Source organism: Chlorocebus sabaeus, chromosome 14 (genome assembly GCF_047675955.1).
Source record: "Chlorocebus sabaeus isolate Y175 chromosome 14, mChlSab1.0.hap1, whole genome shotgun sequence".
NCBI classification, from domain to species: Eukaryota; Metazoa; Chordata; class Mammalia; order Primates; family Cercopithecidae; genus Chlorocebus; species Chlorocebus sabaeus.
The window spans coordinates 63,138,693-63,157,747 of NC_132917.1; the positions used below are offsets into that span (position 1 = coordinate 63,138,693).

The 19,055-nt window shown below is 37.4% G+C and overlaps 1 protein-coding gene across 2 annotated transcripts in view; it reads right to left on the bottom strand.

Annotated features, from left to right (window-relative positions):
* Positions 1-19,055, bottom strand: part of WDPCP (WD repeat containing planar cell polarity effector) — a 491,319-nt gene that overhangs the window by 206,116 nt on the left and 266,148 nt on the right. For both annotated transcript variants that reach the window (XM_007970462.3, XM_038007022.2), the window contains one exon: positions 3,089-3,152. In XM_007970462.3, the coding sequence (XP_007968653.1) occupies positions 3,089-3,152 (64 nt within the window). The remainder of the gene's footprint in view (positions 1-3,088; positions 3,153-19,055) is intronic.

Sequence of the window (19,055 nt, forward strand, 5' to 3'; positions counted from 1 at the left end):
CCAGGCACTTCATATATATTATTAATTCATTTGATACTTAAAGCACACTAGGGATTTATGCATTATCATCACCACAGGTAATAAAATGAAAGCAAACAGTTAGGTAAATTATACAAAATTATGCAGCAAATAACTGAGAGAGCTTGGAGTTGAATCAACAGGACTTAAATATAAGAAAATTACTATGAGGGTGCTGGACCTGAGGAAATGGACCTGAAAGAACCCACCTCTTTGTTTACTTCACACTTGTACCTAGAAGCCTTGTCTCCCTTCAGTTTATTTTCTACAATGCAGCCTTACATGATCATACTCTAAACAAGGAATCAGCAAACTGTGACCTGCCATCCAAGTCTAACCCAAACTAAGAATGGTTTTTGGAAAAATAAAAAATAAAAATCACAGAAACGGTTTTATGTGACATCAAATTTCAGTGTCCATACATGAACTTTTATTGGAACACAGCCAAACTTATTTGTGTATGTATTGACTATGCCTGCTTTTGCTCTATAATGGCAGAGTTAAGTAAATGCAACAGAGCCCGTATGGCTTGTAAAAAGTCTAAAATATTTACAAAACTTAGCCAAGCATGGTAGCACATGCCTGTAGTCATAGCTCCTTCGGAGGCTAAGACAGGAGGATTGCTTGAGCCCAGGAGTTCAAGGTTATAGTGAGCTATGATCACACCACTGCATTCCAACCTAGGTGAAAAACCAAGACCCTGACTCAATCAATCAATCAATCAGTCAATCAATAAAGCATGCAAGAAACAAGCCTAAACTATTTGCTACCTGGCCCTTTATAGGAAAAGTTTCCTAGCCAAAATACTGATAATATCACTCTTCTGTTTAAAATAATAAATTCTAACTCCTTTATATGGAATAGTAAGTCCCTTTAGTCTCTCTGCTTTCCAGCTATATCAACTTTCTTATGTTGTATGTCTTGTAACTTTTTACCACTGATAATATGCTAATGCAAAAGGACTATTTTCAGGTTAACTGATACACTTTTGTGTGATCCCATTGTGATTCACATGTTATTATTTTTAGTCTTTTATCAAGAGATAACTCAAGGGTAGAAAATCATGTATAAGTAGGAATAATCCTGTTTATTTTACAAGCTTTTAATTTCAAAAGAGGTAACATTTTTCAGTCTATAGGCTACAGACCTCTGGCTAGATGAAATTTAGATAGTAAGAATCAATCTATTAAAAAAATAAATTATTTTAGGCAATTTCTACATGGAACTTTAAATGTATATAGTAGATTCATGAGCTTAAATAGAACTTTCAGGCTTTAATGCTCTTAATATTTTGAGCTTCTTTAAAGCAGACCATGGGCTATACATAAAGTTATGCATGAAGAGTAACAATGCAGCATTCTGAATTAATGAATGTTTGCTTTTGCAAATAAAAAGGACAGTAAAATGACTTCTATACTTCCCTTATTTTATATTTTCATCTTTTTTGTGTAAAAATCCTCATGGGTTAGGGTTAGCCTATCAGTAGAAAGGCTATTGGATGAAAGTGATTTGAACTAACCTGGATACTTTATATTGTCATTAGCTAAACTGAGACTGAAAGCTGAAACAGGTATGATTTGAGAAAAGTTTAGAAGGTGCCTTTCATGATGTTTGTAATTATTACAACATTAGAAATTACAGAACATAATACCTTGAGAGATAAATTTTACCAGGCACCAAACATTTAAATATACATTTCTTTAGTTCTTATCTTGGCTAGAAAAAAGACTGAAACTATAGACATAAAAAATAAAGAAATATGGGGAAAATCTACCATTATTGAGGTAAGTGGCAAAGGTAAAAAGGTAGAGATAAGGAAAAAAGTCAATGGGGCTGGAAAATCTAAAAAGTGTAATTAATTTTCTGACACTGTGATCTCTGCATGTATAGATTTTGATGAAAATAATAAAACCTTCCCTCAATGTAATATGCCTGCTCAATTAGACATCACAAAATGCAGATGACGAATAAAAGAATGTTCACGCTTTTGAAATTAGATTTTTAATGGTCAATAAAAGTATAATTAATTGAATGACATACAATTAGAATTTAAATATCAAACTCAATTCAAAGAGGATTGATTTAATGTGATGAATCCATAATATTATCTAACACATCAAAGCTTAATTTAAACTACAGAATGACTTCACTGTGCAAAAGATTCTGGAAAAGCACCTTCTAGAAGTATTTCTTGCTTTCAAGAAGCTTTTGCTCTATTGTTTCTGTGACAGCAATGTAACTGCTATATAACAGAATATCTGAAACATCAAAGCTTAAACTATAAAATGTCTTAATTGTGCAAAAGATTCAGGCAAAAGCACCTTCTGGAACTATTTCTTCTTTCAAGAACCTTTTGCTCTGTTGTTTCTGTGAAACAATGAAATTGCTCTCTAACAGAATATGCTGGGAAACCAGGAAAGGACTTTTCCTTTGTTCAATTGATCTCAATGTGGCACTGTGGTGCAAGATCTTATAAAACCGAAACCTGATACAGAGTATAAGGACTTGTAAGAAACTGGTCAGTTTTACTGTTCTGTAGCTAACAAATGGGAGGGCCAGAGTGTATGTGAATTTAACCTCTTGGATCCACTTTGTACTATAGTTACTTAAAAAATACATGTGAGAACATTCCTACTTTGTTACTCTACACTAAAATCTAAGGGACAAACTGAGCACATTCAAGATCTGTGGGACATGTTTTGCCCTATGTCCTGGATTCTATAGCTTTTCTTCAGAGAATGGATTAGAAAGACATTTAAGATTATTACATAGATAGGTGTCATCCCCTTGCATCAAGATACATGAGGAGAAAAGTTCAAGAATTATAAATTCTTAGAAAACATAAAAGATCCATTGGAGCCAGCAAAGAAAATGTCAACAAATCAGAAGATACTAGATGGCTATTGACCAGTTTCACGAAAGCAAACCTGCAAGTCAAGATGGAATAATGCTTTCCCACCATGTGTCTAAGCCTGCAAAATGACACTAATCCTTTTTAATGGTCACAAAAGCTGACAACTTACTCAGCCTTAGAACTGAAGGCACAAAATCATCTCCGAAAATGACTCACCATAAAGAGGTCACGAGCACCAATGTCAACAGCTAGGAGAAATGCCTTTTCAAATCTCTGGTACCTACAAGGCAGAAAAAAATGTTATGTTAGTTGTGAACAAGAATATATAAAAGAAAAGAGCTGCTTATTTAACATAATTGCGTGATACTGTTTTTGTTCTTCTGATTGGAAAAATATTTTCAGACAGAAGGGAACTGGCCTAGTAGGATCTTCCATATGTGAAAAGTTACTACATTTAGGAGGGGCTGAGGCTCAGAGCCTGTGGAGGCCTTAAGTATAACATTCAAGAATAAACATAACGCCAAGTAGACACTGCTGACTATGATAGCTTAGAAAATATATTGCCGCTTCTTGTTAATACCTCCTGTATTTGCCTGAATCCCTCTCAGATATAGAAATCAAAAGGCAATTGTGTTTATTTTTGTGAATGAAGAGTGTCTTGTACTAGGAAGCTTATTGATTCATTATATATTCAGTGGAGGTGAGATATACTAAGGAAGAGGTCAAAGGATTAGCAAATTGTACTATTTGTCCATGCATTCACTGCAATTTTGCATTTGTCCCCATTCCATTGTAACTATCTGGCAATACTAATTATCCATATATATAAAAATATATATATATTTATATTTTGAGATGGAGTCTCGCTCTGTTGCCAGGCTGGAGTGCAGTGGCATGATCTCAGCTCACTGCAACCTACACCTCCCTGGTTCAAGCGATTCTCCTGCCTCAGCCTCTTGAGTAGCTGGAAGTAGGTGTGCACCACCATGCCCAGATAATTTTTGTATTTTTAGTAGAGATGGGGTTTCACCATGTTGGCCAGGATGGTCTCGATCTCTTGACCTCATGATCTGCCTGCCTCAGCCTCCCAAAAATGCTGGGACTACAGGTGTGAGCCACTGTGCTCAGTCAATTTGACACATTTGAAGAAAGAATCGGTGAAATAAAAGTGCATAAATTATGTATAAGTCAGGTTTACACAGAATGTTGCAGAGGAAAAAAATTAAAAATATAAAGAGAGGATAAGCAAATTAGAAAATATGAAAAGTCTAATATGACTACACAGGGAATTAAGTTAATGGTTAAGAATTTCCAGAGATGATAAATGATATGAGACAATCAACACAAAAGAAACAATGTATATCAGCCAGGAGATATAAAAAGGAAATTTAAAATATTCACATTTGTAATGGAAATGCAGAACTGAACAAAAAAGGAAAATTAGGCTGGGTGCGGTAGCTCATGCCTGTAATCCCAGCACTGTGGGAGGCTGAGATGGTTTTAGCACTTGCGGCCAAAAGTTCAAGACCAGGCTGGGCAACACAGTGAAACCCCAACTCTACTAAAAATACAAAAATGAGCCAGGTGTAGTGGTGGGTGCCTGTATTCTCAGCTACTCAGGAGGCTGAGGCACAAGAATTGCTTGAACTCATGAGGCAGAGGTTGCAGTGAGCTGAGATTGTGCCTTTGCATTCCAGCCTGGGCAACAGGGTGAGACTGCAAAAAAAAAAAAAAAAAAGAAAAAAGAAAAAGAAAAAGAAAATTAAAAGCTTCCAGAAATGAAAGAAATAAAAGGCATCTATTAATAAATAGGAAGAGAGGAAGTCAAACTATCTCCCTTCTCAGATGATATGATTCTATACCTACAAAATCCCGTAGTCTCTGCCCAAAGACTCCTAGGTCTGATAAACAGCTTTGGCAAAGTTGCAGGATACAAAATTAGTGCAAAAATGAGTTGCATTTCTGTGCACCAATAATGTCCAAGCTGAGAGTCAAATCAAGAATACAATTCCATTCACAATAGCCACAAAAAGAATAAAATACTCAGGAATACAGCTAACCAGGGAGGAGAAAGATCTCTACAATGAGAATTACAAAGCACTGTGGAAAGAAATTAGAGATGACATAAACAATTGGAAAAACATTTCATGCTCATGGATAATAAGAATCAATACTGTTAAAATGGCCATACTACAGATTCAATGTTATTCCTGTGCAACTACTAATGACATTTTTCACAGAACTAGAAAAACCTTAGATTTATATGGAACCAGGCCAGGCACAGTAGCTCACAACTGAAATCCAAGCACTTTGGGAGGCTGAGGTGGGTGGATCACCTTAGGTCAGGAGTTCGAGACCAGCCTGGCCAACATGGTGAAACCCCATCTCTACTTAAAAAAAAAATACAAAACATTAGCTGGGCATGGTGGCAGGTGCCTGTAATCCCAGCTACTTGGGAAGCTGAGGCAGAAGAATCGCTTGAATCTGGGAGGCAGAGGTTGCAGTGAGCCAAGTTCGCACCATTGTACTCCAGCCTGGGCAACAAAAGTGAAACTACAACTCAAAATTTAAAAAAAAAAAAAAAGAAAGAAAAAGAAAAGAAAACTTATATGGAACCAAAAAAAAAAAAAAAAAAAAAAAACCTGAATACCCAAAGCAATTCTAAACAAAAAGAACAACGTTGGAGGCATCAGATTATGCACTTCAAACTCCTACAAAGCTACAGTAAACAAAACAGCATGGTACTGGTACAAAAACAGACACATAAACCAATGGAACAGATTAGAGAATATTGGGGGAAAACCCCACCCCCGATATTTATTGTGGGTTCTTTTCTATTCCCTAAGCATCTCGGCTGGTTTGAGAAATAAAGGGAAAGAGTACAAGAAAGAGAAATTTTAAAGCTGGGTATCCAGGGGAGACATCACACATCGGCAGGTTCCATGATGCTTCCCGAGCCGTAAAACCAGCAAGTTTTTATTAGTGATTTTCAAAAGGGGAGGGAGTGCACAAATAGGGTGTAGGTCACAGAGATCACATACTTCACAAGGTAACAAAATATCACAAAGCAGGGCAAGATCCCAGGACCACCAGATGGGGCAAAATTAAAATTGCTAATGAAGTTTCAGGCACGCATTGTCATTGATAACATCTTATCAGGAAACAGGGTTTGAGAGCAGACAACCTGTCTGACCAAAATTTATTAGGCGGGAATTTCCTCATACTAATAAGCCTGGAAGCGCTACAGGAGACCAGGACTTATTTCATCCCTTCGACTTCGACCGTAAAAGGCGGCCGCCTTAAGGGGGCCGTCTATAGACCTACCTTCAGGGCGCATTCTCTTTCTCAGGGATGTTCCTTGCTGAGAAAAAGAATTCAGGGATATTTCTCCTATTTGCCTTTGAAACAAGAGAAATATGGCTCTGTTCCGTCCAGCTCACCAGCGGCCAGAAGTCTTATCTCTCTTGTTCCCTGAACATTGCCGTTATCCTGTTCTTTTTTCAAGATGCCCAGATTTCATATCATTCAAACACACATGCTTTACAAACAACTTGTGCAGTTAACGCAATCATCACAGGGTCCTGAGGTGACATATATCCTCCTCAGCTTACAAAGATGATGACGGGATTAAGAGATTAAAGTAAAGACAGGCATAGGAAATCACAAGAGTATTGACTGGGGAAGTGATAAGTGTCCATGAAACCTTCACAATTTATGTTCAGAGATTGCAGTATAGATAGGCGTCAGAAATTATAAAAGTATTAATTTGGGGAACTAATAAATGTCCATGAAATCTTAACAATTTATGTTCTTCTGCTGCAGCTTTAGCTGGTCCCTCCATTTGGAGTCCCTGATTTCCTGCAACAAGATAACTTAGAAATAAAGCCAAACACCTGCAACCAACCATCTGATCTTTGACAAGATAGACAGTAGCAGTAATGGGGAAATGACTTCCAATTTAATAAATGATACTGGAATAACTGGACAGTCATATACAGATGATTTAAACTAGACCCCTTCCTTTCACTGTATACAAAAATCAACTCAAGATGAATTACAGACTTAAATGTAAAATCTAAAACTATAAAAACCTTAGAAGAAAACCTAGGAAATATCATTATGGACATAGGCCCTGGCAAAGATGTCATGACACAGACTCCACAAGCAATTGTGACAAAAACAAAAAATTGACAAATAGGAAGACCAATTAAACTAAAGAGTTTCTGCATAGCAAAAGAAACTATCAAAAAAGTAAACAGAGAACCTACAGAATGGAAGAAAATATTCAAACTGTGCATTTGGCAAAGGTCTAATATCCAGAATCTATAAAGAATTTAAACAAATTAACAGGCAAAAAACTTAAAACCCAATTAAAAAATGGGGAAAGGACATGAACAGATACTTCTCAAAATAAGACAAACACTCAGCCAATAAGCATATGGAAAAATCCTCAGCTTCACTAATCATTAGAGAAATGTGAATCAAAACCACAATGAGATACCATCTCATACCAGTCAGAATGGCTATTATTAAAAAGTCAAAAAACAACAGATGCTGGCAAGGGTGCAGAGAAAAGAGAACACTTATACACTGGTGGTGGCAATGTAAATTACTTCAGCCACTGTGGAAAGAAGTTTGGAGATTTCTCAAAGAACTTAAAACAGAACTACTATTCAACCCAGCAATCCCATTACTGGGTATATACCCAAAGGAATATAAATGGTTCTAACATAAAGATATGTGATGTGTATGTTCATCACAGCACTATTCACAATAGGAAAGACATGGAATCAACCTAGATGCCCACCAATGGTTGACAGGATAAAGAAAATGTGGCATATATACACCATGGAATACTATGCAGTCATATAAAAGAAAGAGATTATGTCCTTTGCAGCAACATGGATGGAGTTGGTGGCCACTATCCTAAGAGAATTAATGCAGGAACAAAAGTCCAAATACCACATGTTGTCTCTTATAAGTGGGAGCTAAACACTGAGTACACAGGGACACAAAGAAGGGAACAGTAGATAGCAGGGCCTACTTGAGACTGGAGTGTGGGAGGAGGGTGAATTTAAAAAGTACCTATCGAATACTGTGCTCATTTGTAGCATAGTTATCCTGGGTGATGAAATAAGCTGTACACCAGACTCCAATGACATGCAATTTACCCCTGTAACAAACCGGCAGATGTACCCTTGAACCTAAAACTGCAAAAAATAAAAATAAAAATAAATAATAATAATAATATATACATAAAGTTTAAAAAAAGAAAAAGTTTTTAAAAAAAAGAGAGAGAGAAGACACATCATCTACAAAGGAACTACAAATACTGACCCTAGACTTCTCATTGGCAACAATGGGAGGTAGAAGACAGTGAGAAAATATCTTCAAATTATGGAGGAAAAATAAGCATCAAATCTCTGAGCAGAGACTCCTCCAATTTGTCAATTTTTGTTTTTGTTGCAATTGCTTGTGGAGTCTTTGTCATGACATCTTTACCAGAGCCTATGTCCAGAACAATAGTTCCTAGGTTTTCTTCTGAGAGATTTACAGTTTTAGGTTTTACATTTAAGTCTCTAATCCATCTTGAGTTAATTTTTGTATACAGTGAAAGGAAGAGGCCTAGTTTCAATCTTCTGTGCATAGAAAAATTCTAAACTTGAATGTACTTAATACAATACGCTCGAAAATCTATAAAGCAAAACATGAATAGAATTAAAACAAATGATCAGCCTACCATCACTGTGTGAGACTTTAAGGGTTATCTCTAAATTTTTGCTAGTCTAAGCAGTGAGAAAATTAGAAAGAAATAGGAGACTTAACATAATTACAAAGTTATATTTATTGAATACACAGGACCTAAATCAGAGAACCTTAAATCTTTTTTCTTTTTTTTTTTGAGAAGGAGTCTTGCTGTGTTGCCCAGGCTGGAGTGCAGTGGCGTGATCTCAGCTCACTGCAGACTCTGCCTCCTGGAATCACGCCATTCTCCTGCCTCAGCCTCCTGAATAGCTGGGACTACAGGCACCCGCCACCACACCTGGCTAATATTTTGTATTTTTAGTAGAGACGGGGTTTCACCATGTTAGCCAGGATGGTCTCGATCTTCTGACCTCATGATTCACCCGCCTCGGCCTCCTAAAGTGCTGGGATTACAGGTGTGAGCCACCACGCTCAGCCCAGAGAACCTTAAATCAGAGAATACACATTCTTCTCAAGCCCAAATGGGATATCTACAAGATTATCTTATGTAGTAAGTAAAAAAGCATGTGTCATGATATTTTAAAGATTATAATTAATCCATCAACAATGTAATTAAGTTTGACAAAAAAAATAGGCAATATATTCATATGTACTTAGAAATGAAGTCATTAGTCAAAGAAGAAATCATAATAGAAATTTTAAAATACTTAAATAAATGCTAATACTATAAAAAACACTTGAGCAAATGAGGCATTTGAAGGGAAATCTATAGCCTTAAGTGCTTGTGTTGAAAATAAGATTAAAAATTGATAAACTAAATATCCAACTTAATAATATAGAAAAATAGCAGAATAATCTCAAGAAGGCAGTGGAATAACATGTTTGAAATACTGAAAGGAAGAAACACACACAAAATTTTATATGCAGCAAAGACTCATAAATGAAGGTGTAATAAAGATATTTTCAGGAAGAAACTAAGAAAATTTATCACAAGTAGAATTACACCATAAGAAAGACTAGAAGAAGTTCTTTAGGCTAAAATAAATGCTAGATGGAAATGCAGATCTCCAAGAAAGAATGAAAACTAGGAGAAATGGTAAATACATGGACAAATATAAGGGAGTCCATTACATTTATTTAATATACACTTGTCTGTTGAAAGCAAAAATTAAAACATTTTGTGAGGGTTATAACATGTAGGTAATGTATATGGCAACAGTAGCATAAAGGATGGGGTAAGGTGGGTAAAGGAACAAATTCAGTTCATTTCAAGATTTCTACATTTTACATGAAGTGGACTATGTGAAGATTTCTACCTTTTAATTCTAAATGGACTGTAGAACAGTAAGGATATAAATGTAACCCTTACAGCAACCATTAAAAAAACAGTACAAGTAGGTATGACTAAAAAAGCAAATAAATAAAAAATCTGGAAGATATTCAAATAATCCAAAGGAGGAAGGAAAGGAGGAGTGAAGAAACAAAAATTAGTAAAAATTAATACAAACAGAAAGCAAAATGGCAGACTGAATTCCAGCTACATCCCTAATTACATTAAATGTTAATGAACTTAACATTCCAATCAAGAGACAAAGACTGTCACAAAAGAGCAAGCATCAAATATATGCTGCTTGTAAGAAATCCACTATAAATATACAAACACAGATAGTTTGAAAGTACATAAATAGAAAAGTATAAATATGAAAAGGCTAGAATGGCTATAATTATCAGACATAATATAATTTTTAAAACAGTATTAAAGGAGAGACATTTCATAATAACAAAAACATCAGTTCATCAGGAAGACCTAACAATCATGAGTGTGAATGTCTTAAATATATGAAACAAAAAAGGTAACAATTAAAGAAGACAATTACATTAACAGTTGCTTTTAGCACTCCTCAATCAGCAAGTTAAACAAATGGAAAGTTAAACAAATAAATAGATGACCTCTATCTTCATGTAACTGATATTATAGAACACTATCAGTCTGAAGTACCGAAAAGCGTGTCTCTATTATCAGAGTGTATATATATGTATATATATACTTTGTGTGTGTATAGATAAACTCAGTGTGTGTGTGTGTGTGTGTGTGTGTGTGTGTGTGTATCCATCTACGTGAGAGGTCCTTATCGATTCTGTTACTTTGCTCATTTATTGCTTCATTTTTGTCTCTTTGACCAGTCTTAGACTGAAAATGTTATGTGCAAATTAATTACTGGTTTGCTTTTGTCTGTTTCTTCTGATATCTCCTACAATTTCTGCTTTATGAAGATGCCTATCATTTTATTTGGTACACAGATATAACTTTTATTATTATGAAAGGTAATAATAATATTATTATTATTATTAATAAGCGTGGTGGCTCAAGCCTGTAATCCCAGCACTTTGGGAGGCCGAGATGGGCGGATCACGAGGTCAGGAGATGGAGACCATCCTGGCTAACACGGTGAAACCCCGTCTCTACTAAAAAATACAAAAAACTAGCCGGGCGAGATGGCGGGCACCTGCAGTCCCAGCTACTCGGGAGGCTGAGGCAGGAGAATGGCGTAAACCCGGGAGGCTGAGCTTGCAGTGAACTGAGATCCGGCCACTGCACTCCAGCCCGGGCGACAGAGCGAGACTCCATCTAAAAAAAAAAAAAAAAAGAAAGAAAGGTAGCCCACAGCATTGTAGAGTGACGTCTTTGTTCTGTTTAATAATCTGTGGCATAATTCTGTCTTGTTATTCAGTATATAACAATCCCTGCTTAGTTTGTATTTTTTACCATGTGGCAACTTTGCTTTACTTTTTAAAAAATTGTTTTGATTTCATATTTGTTTTGTATTTAGGAATGTTTACATTTTTATAAACTCAAATATGTGTAATTATTGTAATTCTCTTGAGCTCCCTTTTCTTCTTTTGTCTTCTTTTTACATATAACTTTACTGAGGCATTATTGACACACAAAAAGCCGTACATATTTAATGTATACAACTTGATTCATTTGGAGGGAAGTAGACACCACTGAAGCTATTACTGAGAGGTGAAGCCAGTTGGGCTTCTGGGTCCGGTGGGGACTTGGAGAACTTTCCTGTCTAGCTAAAGGACTGGAAATGCACCAACCAGCACTCTGTGACCAGCTAATTGGGTAGGGCTAAAGGTTTGTAAACACACCAATCAGCACTCTGCCAAAATGGACCAATCAGTTCTCTGTAGAATGGGCCAATCAGCAGGATGTGGGTGGGGCCAGATGAGGGAATAAAAGCAGGCTACCGGAGCCAGCAGCAGCACCTCCCTCGGGTCGCCTTCAGTGATGTGGAAGCTTTGTTCTTTTGCTCTTGGCAATAAATCCTGTTGCTGCTCACTCTTTGGGTTGTGTCGCCTTTATGAGCTGTAACACTCACCACAAAGGTCTGTGGCTTCACTCCTGAAGTCAGCGAGACCATGAACCCAGCAGGAGGAATGAGCAACTCCAGATGCCCGGCCCTTTAAGAGCTGTAATTCTCACCGCAAAGGTCTGCGGCTTCACAACTGAAGTCAGTGAGACCACAAACCTACCAGAAGGAAGAAAGTCCAGTCACATCCAAACATCACAAGGAACAAACTCTGGACACACCATCTTTAAGAACTGTAACACACACTGCGGGGGTCCGCGGCTTCATTCTTGAAGTCAGTGAGACCAAGAAACCACCAATTCTGGACCCATTACCACACTCAATGCCATAAACATATCTATCACTATCAAAAATTTCCTCTTACTCTCTTAATTTTTACTTTTTCTTTTTGACACAGGGTCTCACTGTGTCACCCAGGCTGGAGTACAGTGGTGCAATCATGGCTCACTACAGCCTGAACCTCCCAGGCTCAGGTGATTCTCCCACCTCAGCCTCCTAAGTAGTCTGGGGCTACAGGTACACACCACCATGCCTGGCCAAATTTTTCTATTTTTTGTAGAGAGGGGGTTTCGACATGTTTCCAGGCCGGTCTTGAACTCCTACGTCAAGCCATCTGCCAGTCTTGGTCTCCCAAACTGCTACAGACATGAGCCACCATGCCTGGCCCTCTTAATTTGTTTACTTTTGTGATAAGAACACTTAAGATGTACCCTATTAGCAAATTTTTAAGTATACAGTACAGTATTTGTTCCTGGCTTATTTTACTCAGCAAAATGTGTTCTGGGTTCATCCATGTTGTAATTTTCTTTACTTTATAAGACAAAATGATATTGTATTTATGTAAATACCATACTTTTTTTGCAAGTAAATAGCATTTATTGATTGTACTGCAATATAAGTGAATGATACAGATATTAATAGAATTTTGTAAGTATTTGAATTCTATTTAATTCTGCTAAGAATTAGAGATTGACTAATCCCCACAGAACTCCCTAATTTGCCTTGTAAATGAAGTTGGTACTGTGAATTTTATTATTCTGGTTTTGGATATCAATGTTTCTCAATTTTTTTCATTATTACCCTTCAACCAAAGGTCCTTTTGTTTTTAAAAATTTTAAATGTGAAATATCCAGATTTTTCCAGGGCTGACTGAAATTCCTTTGTATCCTTTGCCTAACAACTCTCCTTTTCCAGAATGCCTCATTTCCCTAACTTTCTGGTAACCACCATCCTATTCTGTATCACTGTGAGTGCAACTTTTTCTCATTACACATATAAGTAAAATCATGTGGTTTTTTGTGTCCGGCTTATTCACTTAAAAATGTCCTCCAGGTTCATTCACATTGTTGTAAATAGCAGGATTTCCCTCTTTTTAAAGGCTGAATAATGTTCCATGATAAAGATATTTACTCATTTCTTTATCCATTCAACTTTTGAGGGAAAACTAGGTTGTTTCCATATCTCGATTGTTGTGAATAATGCTGCAATGAGCATGAGAGTATAGATGTCTCTTCAAGATAGTGATTTCATTTCCTTTACACATATACCTAGAAGTAGGATTTCTGGAACATATGATAGTTTTAGTTTTATTTATTAAAATTTATGTTCTAGGGTACATGTGCACAACGTGCAGGTTTCTTACATACGTATACATGTGCCATGTAGGTGTGCTCCACCCATTAACTCGTCATTTACATTAGGTATATCTCCTAATGCTATCCCTCCCCACTGCCCCCACCAAACAACAGGCCCCGATGTGTGATGTTCCCCACCCTGTGGCAAGTGTTCTCATTGTTCAGTTCCCACCTATGAATGAGAACATGTGGTGTTTGATTTTCTGTTCTTGTGATAGTTTGCTGAGAATGATGGTTTCCAGCTTCATCCATGTCCCTACAAAGGACACAAACTCATCCTTTTTTATGGCTGCATAGTATTCCATGGTGTATATGTGCCACATTTTCTTAATCCAGTCTGTCATTGATGGACATTTGGGTAGGTTCCAAGTCTTTGCTATTGTGAATAGTGCTGCAATAAACATACGTGTTTATGTGTCTTTATAGCAGCATAATTTATAATCCTTTAGGTATATACCCAGTAATGGGATGGCTGGGTCAAATGGTATTTCTAGTTCTAGATCCTTGAGAAATCGCCACACTGTCTTGCACAATGGTTGAACTAGTTTAGAGTCCCACCAACAGTGTAAAAGTGTTCCTATTTCTCCACATTCTCTCCAGTACCTGTTGTTTCCTGACTTTTTAATGACTGCCATTCTAACTAGTGTGAGATGGTATCTCATTCTGGTTTTGATTTGCATTTCTCTGATGGTTAGTGGTGATGAGCATTTTTTCATGTGTCTGTTGGCTGCATAAATGTCTTCTTTTGAGAAGTGTCTGTTCATATCCTTTGCACACTTTTTCATGGGTTTTTTTTTTTTCTTGTAAATTTGTTTGAGTTCTTTGTAGGTTCTGGATATTAGCCCTTTGTCAGAGGAGTAGATTGCAAACATTTTCTCTAATTGTATAGGTTGCCTGTTCACTCTGATGGTAGTTTCCTTTGCTGTGCAGACGCTCTTTAGTTTAATTAGATCCCATTTGTCAATTTTGGCTTTTGTTACCATTGCTTTTGGTGTTTCAGACATGAAGCCCTTGCCCATGCCTATGTCCTGAATGGTATTGCCTATGTTTTCTTCTAGGATTTTTATGGTTTTAGGTCTAACATTTAAGTCTCTAATCCATCTTGAATTAATTTTTGTATAAGGTGTAAGGAAGGGATCCAGTTTCAGCTTTCTACATATGGCTAGCCAGTTTTCCCAGCACCATTTATTAAATAGGGAATCCTTTCCCCATTTCTTATTTTGTCAGGTTTGTCAAAGATCAGATGGTTGTAGATGTGTGGTATTATTTCTGAAGGCTCTCTTCTGTTCCATTGGTCTGTATCTCTGCTTTGGTACCAGCACCATGCTGTTTTGGTGACTGTAGCCTTGTAGTATAGCTTGAAGTCAGGTAGCATGATGCCTCTAGCTTTGTACTTTTGGCATAGGATTGTCTTGGCAATGCAGGCTCTTTTTTGGTTCCATATGTACTTTAAAGTAGTTTTTTCCAATTCTGTGAAGATAGTCATTGGTAGCTTAATGGGGATGGCACTGACAAATAAATTACCTTGGGCAGTATGGCCATTTTCATGATATTGATTCTTCCTATCCATGAGCGTGGAATGTTCTTCCATTTGTTTGTGCTCTTTCATTTCACTGAGCAGTGGTTTATAGCTCTCCTTGAAGAGGTCCTTCACATTGCTTATAACTTGTATTCCTAGATATTTTATTCTCTTTGAAGCAACTATGAAAGGGAGTTCATTCACGATTTGGCTCTCTGTTTGTCTGTTAAGAATGCTTGTGATTTTCACACATTGATTTTGTATCCTGAGACTTTGCCGAAGTTGCTTATCAGCTTAAGGAGATTTGGGGCTGAGACAATGGGGTTTTCTTAACATACAATCATGTCATCTGCAAACAGGGACAATTTCACTTCCTCTTTTCCTAACTGAATACCCTTTATTTCTTTCTCTTGCCTGACTGCCCTGGCAAGAACTTCCAACACTATGTTGAATAGGAGTGGTGAGAGAGGGCATCCCTGTCTTGTGCCAGTTTTCAAGGGGAATGCTTCCAGTTTTTGCCCATTCAGTATGATATTGGCTGTGGGTGTGTCATAAATAGCTCTTATTGAGATACGTTCCATCAATACTGAATTTATTGAGAGTTTTTAGCATGAAGGGCTGCTGAATTTTGTCAAAGGCCTTTTCTGCATCTATTAAGATAATCATGTGGTTTTTGTCTTTGGTTCTGTTTATATGGTAGAGTATGTTTATTGATTTGCATATATTGAACCAGCCTTGCATCCCAGGGATGAAGCCCACTTGATCATGGTGGATAAGCTTTTTGATGTGCTGCTGGATTCAGTTTGCCAATATTTTATTGAGGATTTTTCCATCGAGGTTCATAAGGGATATTGGTCTAAAATTCTCTCTTTTTGTTGTGTCTCTGCCAGGCTTTGGTATCAGGATGATGTTGGCCTCATCAAATGAGTTAAGGAAGATTCCCTGTTTTTCTATTAATTGGAATAGTTTCAGAAGGAATGGTACCAGCTCCTCTTTGTACCTGTGGTAGAATTTGGTTGTGAATCCATCTGGTCCTGGACTTTTTTTGGTTGGTAGGGTATTAATTATTGCCTCAATTTCAGAACCTGCTATTGGTCTATTCAGAGATTCAACATCTTCCTTGTTTAGTCTTGGGAGAGTGTATGTGTCCAGGAATTTATCCATTTCTTCTAGGTTTTCTAGTTTATTTGTGTAGAGGTGTTTATAGTACTCTCTGATGGTAGCTTGTGTTTCTGTGGAGTCAGTGGTGATATCCCCTTTATCATTTTTTATTGCGTCTATTTGATTCTTCTCTCTTTTCTTATTAGTCTTGCTAGTGGTCTATCAATTTTGTTGATATTCTCAAAAAGCAGCTCCTGGATTCATTGATTTTTTTGAAGGGATTTTTGTGTCTGTATCTCCTTCAGTTCTGCTCTGATCTTAGTTATTTCTTGCCTTCTGCTAGCTTTTGAATGTGTTTGCTCTTGCTTCTCTAGTTCTTTTAATTGTGATGTTAGGGTGTCAATTTTAGATCTTTCCTGCTTTCTCTTGTGGGCATTTAGTGCTATAAATTTCCCTCTACACACTGCTTTAAATGTGTCCCAGAGATTCTGGTATGTTGTGTCTTTGTTCTCATTGGTTTCAAAGAACATCTTTATTTCTGCCTTCACTTTGTTATGTACCCAGTAGTCATTCAGGAGCAGGTTGTTCAGTTTCCATGTAGTTGAGTGGTTTTGAGTGATTTTCTTAATTCTGAGTTCTAGTCTGATTGCACTGTGTGGTCTGAGAGACAGTTTGTTTAATTTCTGTTCTTTTACATTTGCTGAGGAGTGCTTTACTTCCAGCTGTGTGGTCAATTTTGGAATAAGTACGATGTGGTGCTGAGAAGAATGTATATTCTGTTGATTGGGGTGGAGAGTTCTGTAGATGTCTATTAGGTCCGCTTGGTGCAGAGTTGAGTTCAATTCCTGGATATCCTTGTTAACTTTCTGTCTCATGGCTCTGTCTAATGTTGACAGTGGGGTGTTAAAGTCTCCCATTATTATTGTATGGGAGACTAAGTCTCTGTGTAAGTCTCTAAGGACTTGCTTTATGAATCTGGGTGCTCCTGTGTTGGGTGCATATATATTTAGGACAGTTAGCTCTTCTTGTTGAATTGATCCATTTACCATTATGTAATGGCCTTCTTTGTCCCTTTTGATCTTTGTTGTTTTAAAGTCTGTTTTATCAGAGACTAGTATTGCAACCCCTGCTTTTTTTGTGTTCCATCTGCTTGTTAGATCTGCCTCCATCCCTTTATTTTGAGCCTACGTGTGTCTCTTCACATGAGATGGGTCTCCTGAATACAGCAAACTGATAGGTCTTGACTCTATCCAATTTTCCAGTCTGTGTCTTTTAATTAGAGCATTTAGCCCATTTACATTTAAGGTTAATATTGTTATGTATGAACTTGATCCTGTCATTATGATGTTATCTGGTTATTTTGCTCGTTAGTTGATGCAGTTTCTTCCTAGCATCGAAGGTCTTTACATTTTGGCATGTTTTTTCATTGGCTGGTACCAGTTTTTCCTTTCCATGTTTAGTGCTTCCTTCAGGAGCTCGTGTAGGGCAGGCCTGGTGGTGACAAAATCTCTCAGCATTTGCTTATCTGTAAAGGATTTTATTTCTCCTTCACTTATTAGGAAGCTTAGTTTGGCTGGATATGAAATTCTGGGTTGAAAATTCTTTTCTTTAAGAATGTTGAATATTGGCCCCCACTCTCTTCTGACTTGTAGAGTTTTTGCTGAGAGATCTGCTGTTAGTCTGATGGGGTTCCCTTTGTGAGTAACCCGACCTTTCTCTCTGGCTGCCCTTAACATTTTTTCCTTCGTTTCAACTTTGGTGAATCTGACAATTATGTGTCTTGGAGTTGCTCTTCTTGAGGAGTATCTTTGTGGTGTTCTCTGTATTTCCTGAATTTGAATGTTGGCCTGCCTTGCTAGGTTGGGGAAGTTCTCCTGGATAATATCCTGCAGAATGTTTTCCAACTTGGTTCCATTCTCCCTGTCACTTTCAGGTACACCAATTAAGACGTAGATTTGGTCTTTTCACATAGTCCCAAATTTCTTGGAGGCTTTGTTCATTTCTTTTTACTCTTTTTTCTCTAAACTTCTCTTCCCACTTCATTTAATTCATTTGATTTTCAGTCACTGATATCCTTTCTTCCAGTTGATCAAGTTGGTTACTGAAGCTTGTGCATTTGTCACGTAGTTCTTGTGTCATGGTTTTCAGCTCTATCATGTCATTTAAGGAGTTCTCTACATTGGTTATTCTATTTAGCCATTCGTCCAGTCTTTTTTCAAGGTTTTTAGATTCTTTGTGGTGGGTTCGAACTTCCCTCTTTAGCTCAGAGAAGTTTGATCATCTGAAACCTTCTCTCAACTTGTCAAAGTCATTCTCCGTCCAGCTTTGTCCCATTGCTGGCAAGGTGCTGCATTCCTTTAGAGCAGGAGAGGCACTCTGATTTTCAGAATTTTCAGCTTTTCTGCACTGCTTTTTCCCCATCTTTGTGGTTTTATCTACCTTTTGTCTTTGATGATGGTGATGTACTGATGGGGTTTTGGTGTGGGTGTCCTTTCTGTTTGTTAGTTTTCCTTCTAACAGTCAGGACCTTCAGCTGCATGTCTGTTGGAGTTTGCTCGAGGTCCACTCCAGACCCTGTCTGCCTAGGTATCAGCAGCGGAGGCTCCAGAAGAGTGGATATTGCTGAACAACAAATGTTGCTGCCGCATTGTTCCTCTAGAAGCTTCATCTCAGAGGGGTACCTGGCTGTGTGAGGTGTGAGGTGTGAGTCTGCCCATAGTGGGGGATGTCTCCCAGTTAGGCTACTCGGGAGTCAGGGACCCACTTGAGCAGGCAGTCTGTCTGTTCTTAGATCTCAAACTCTGTGCTGAGAGAACCACTACTCTCTTCAAAGCTGTCTGACAGGA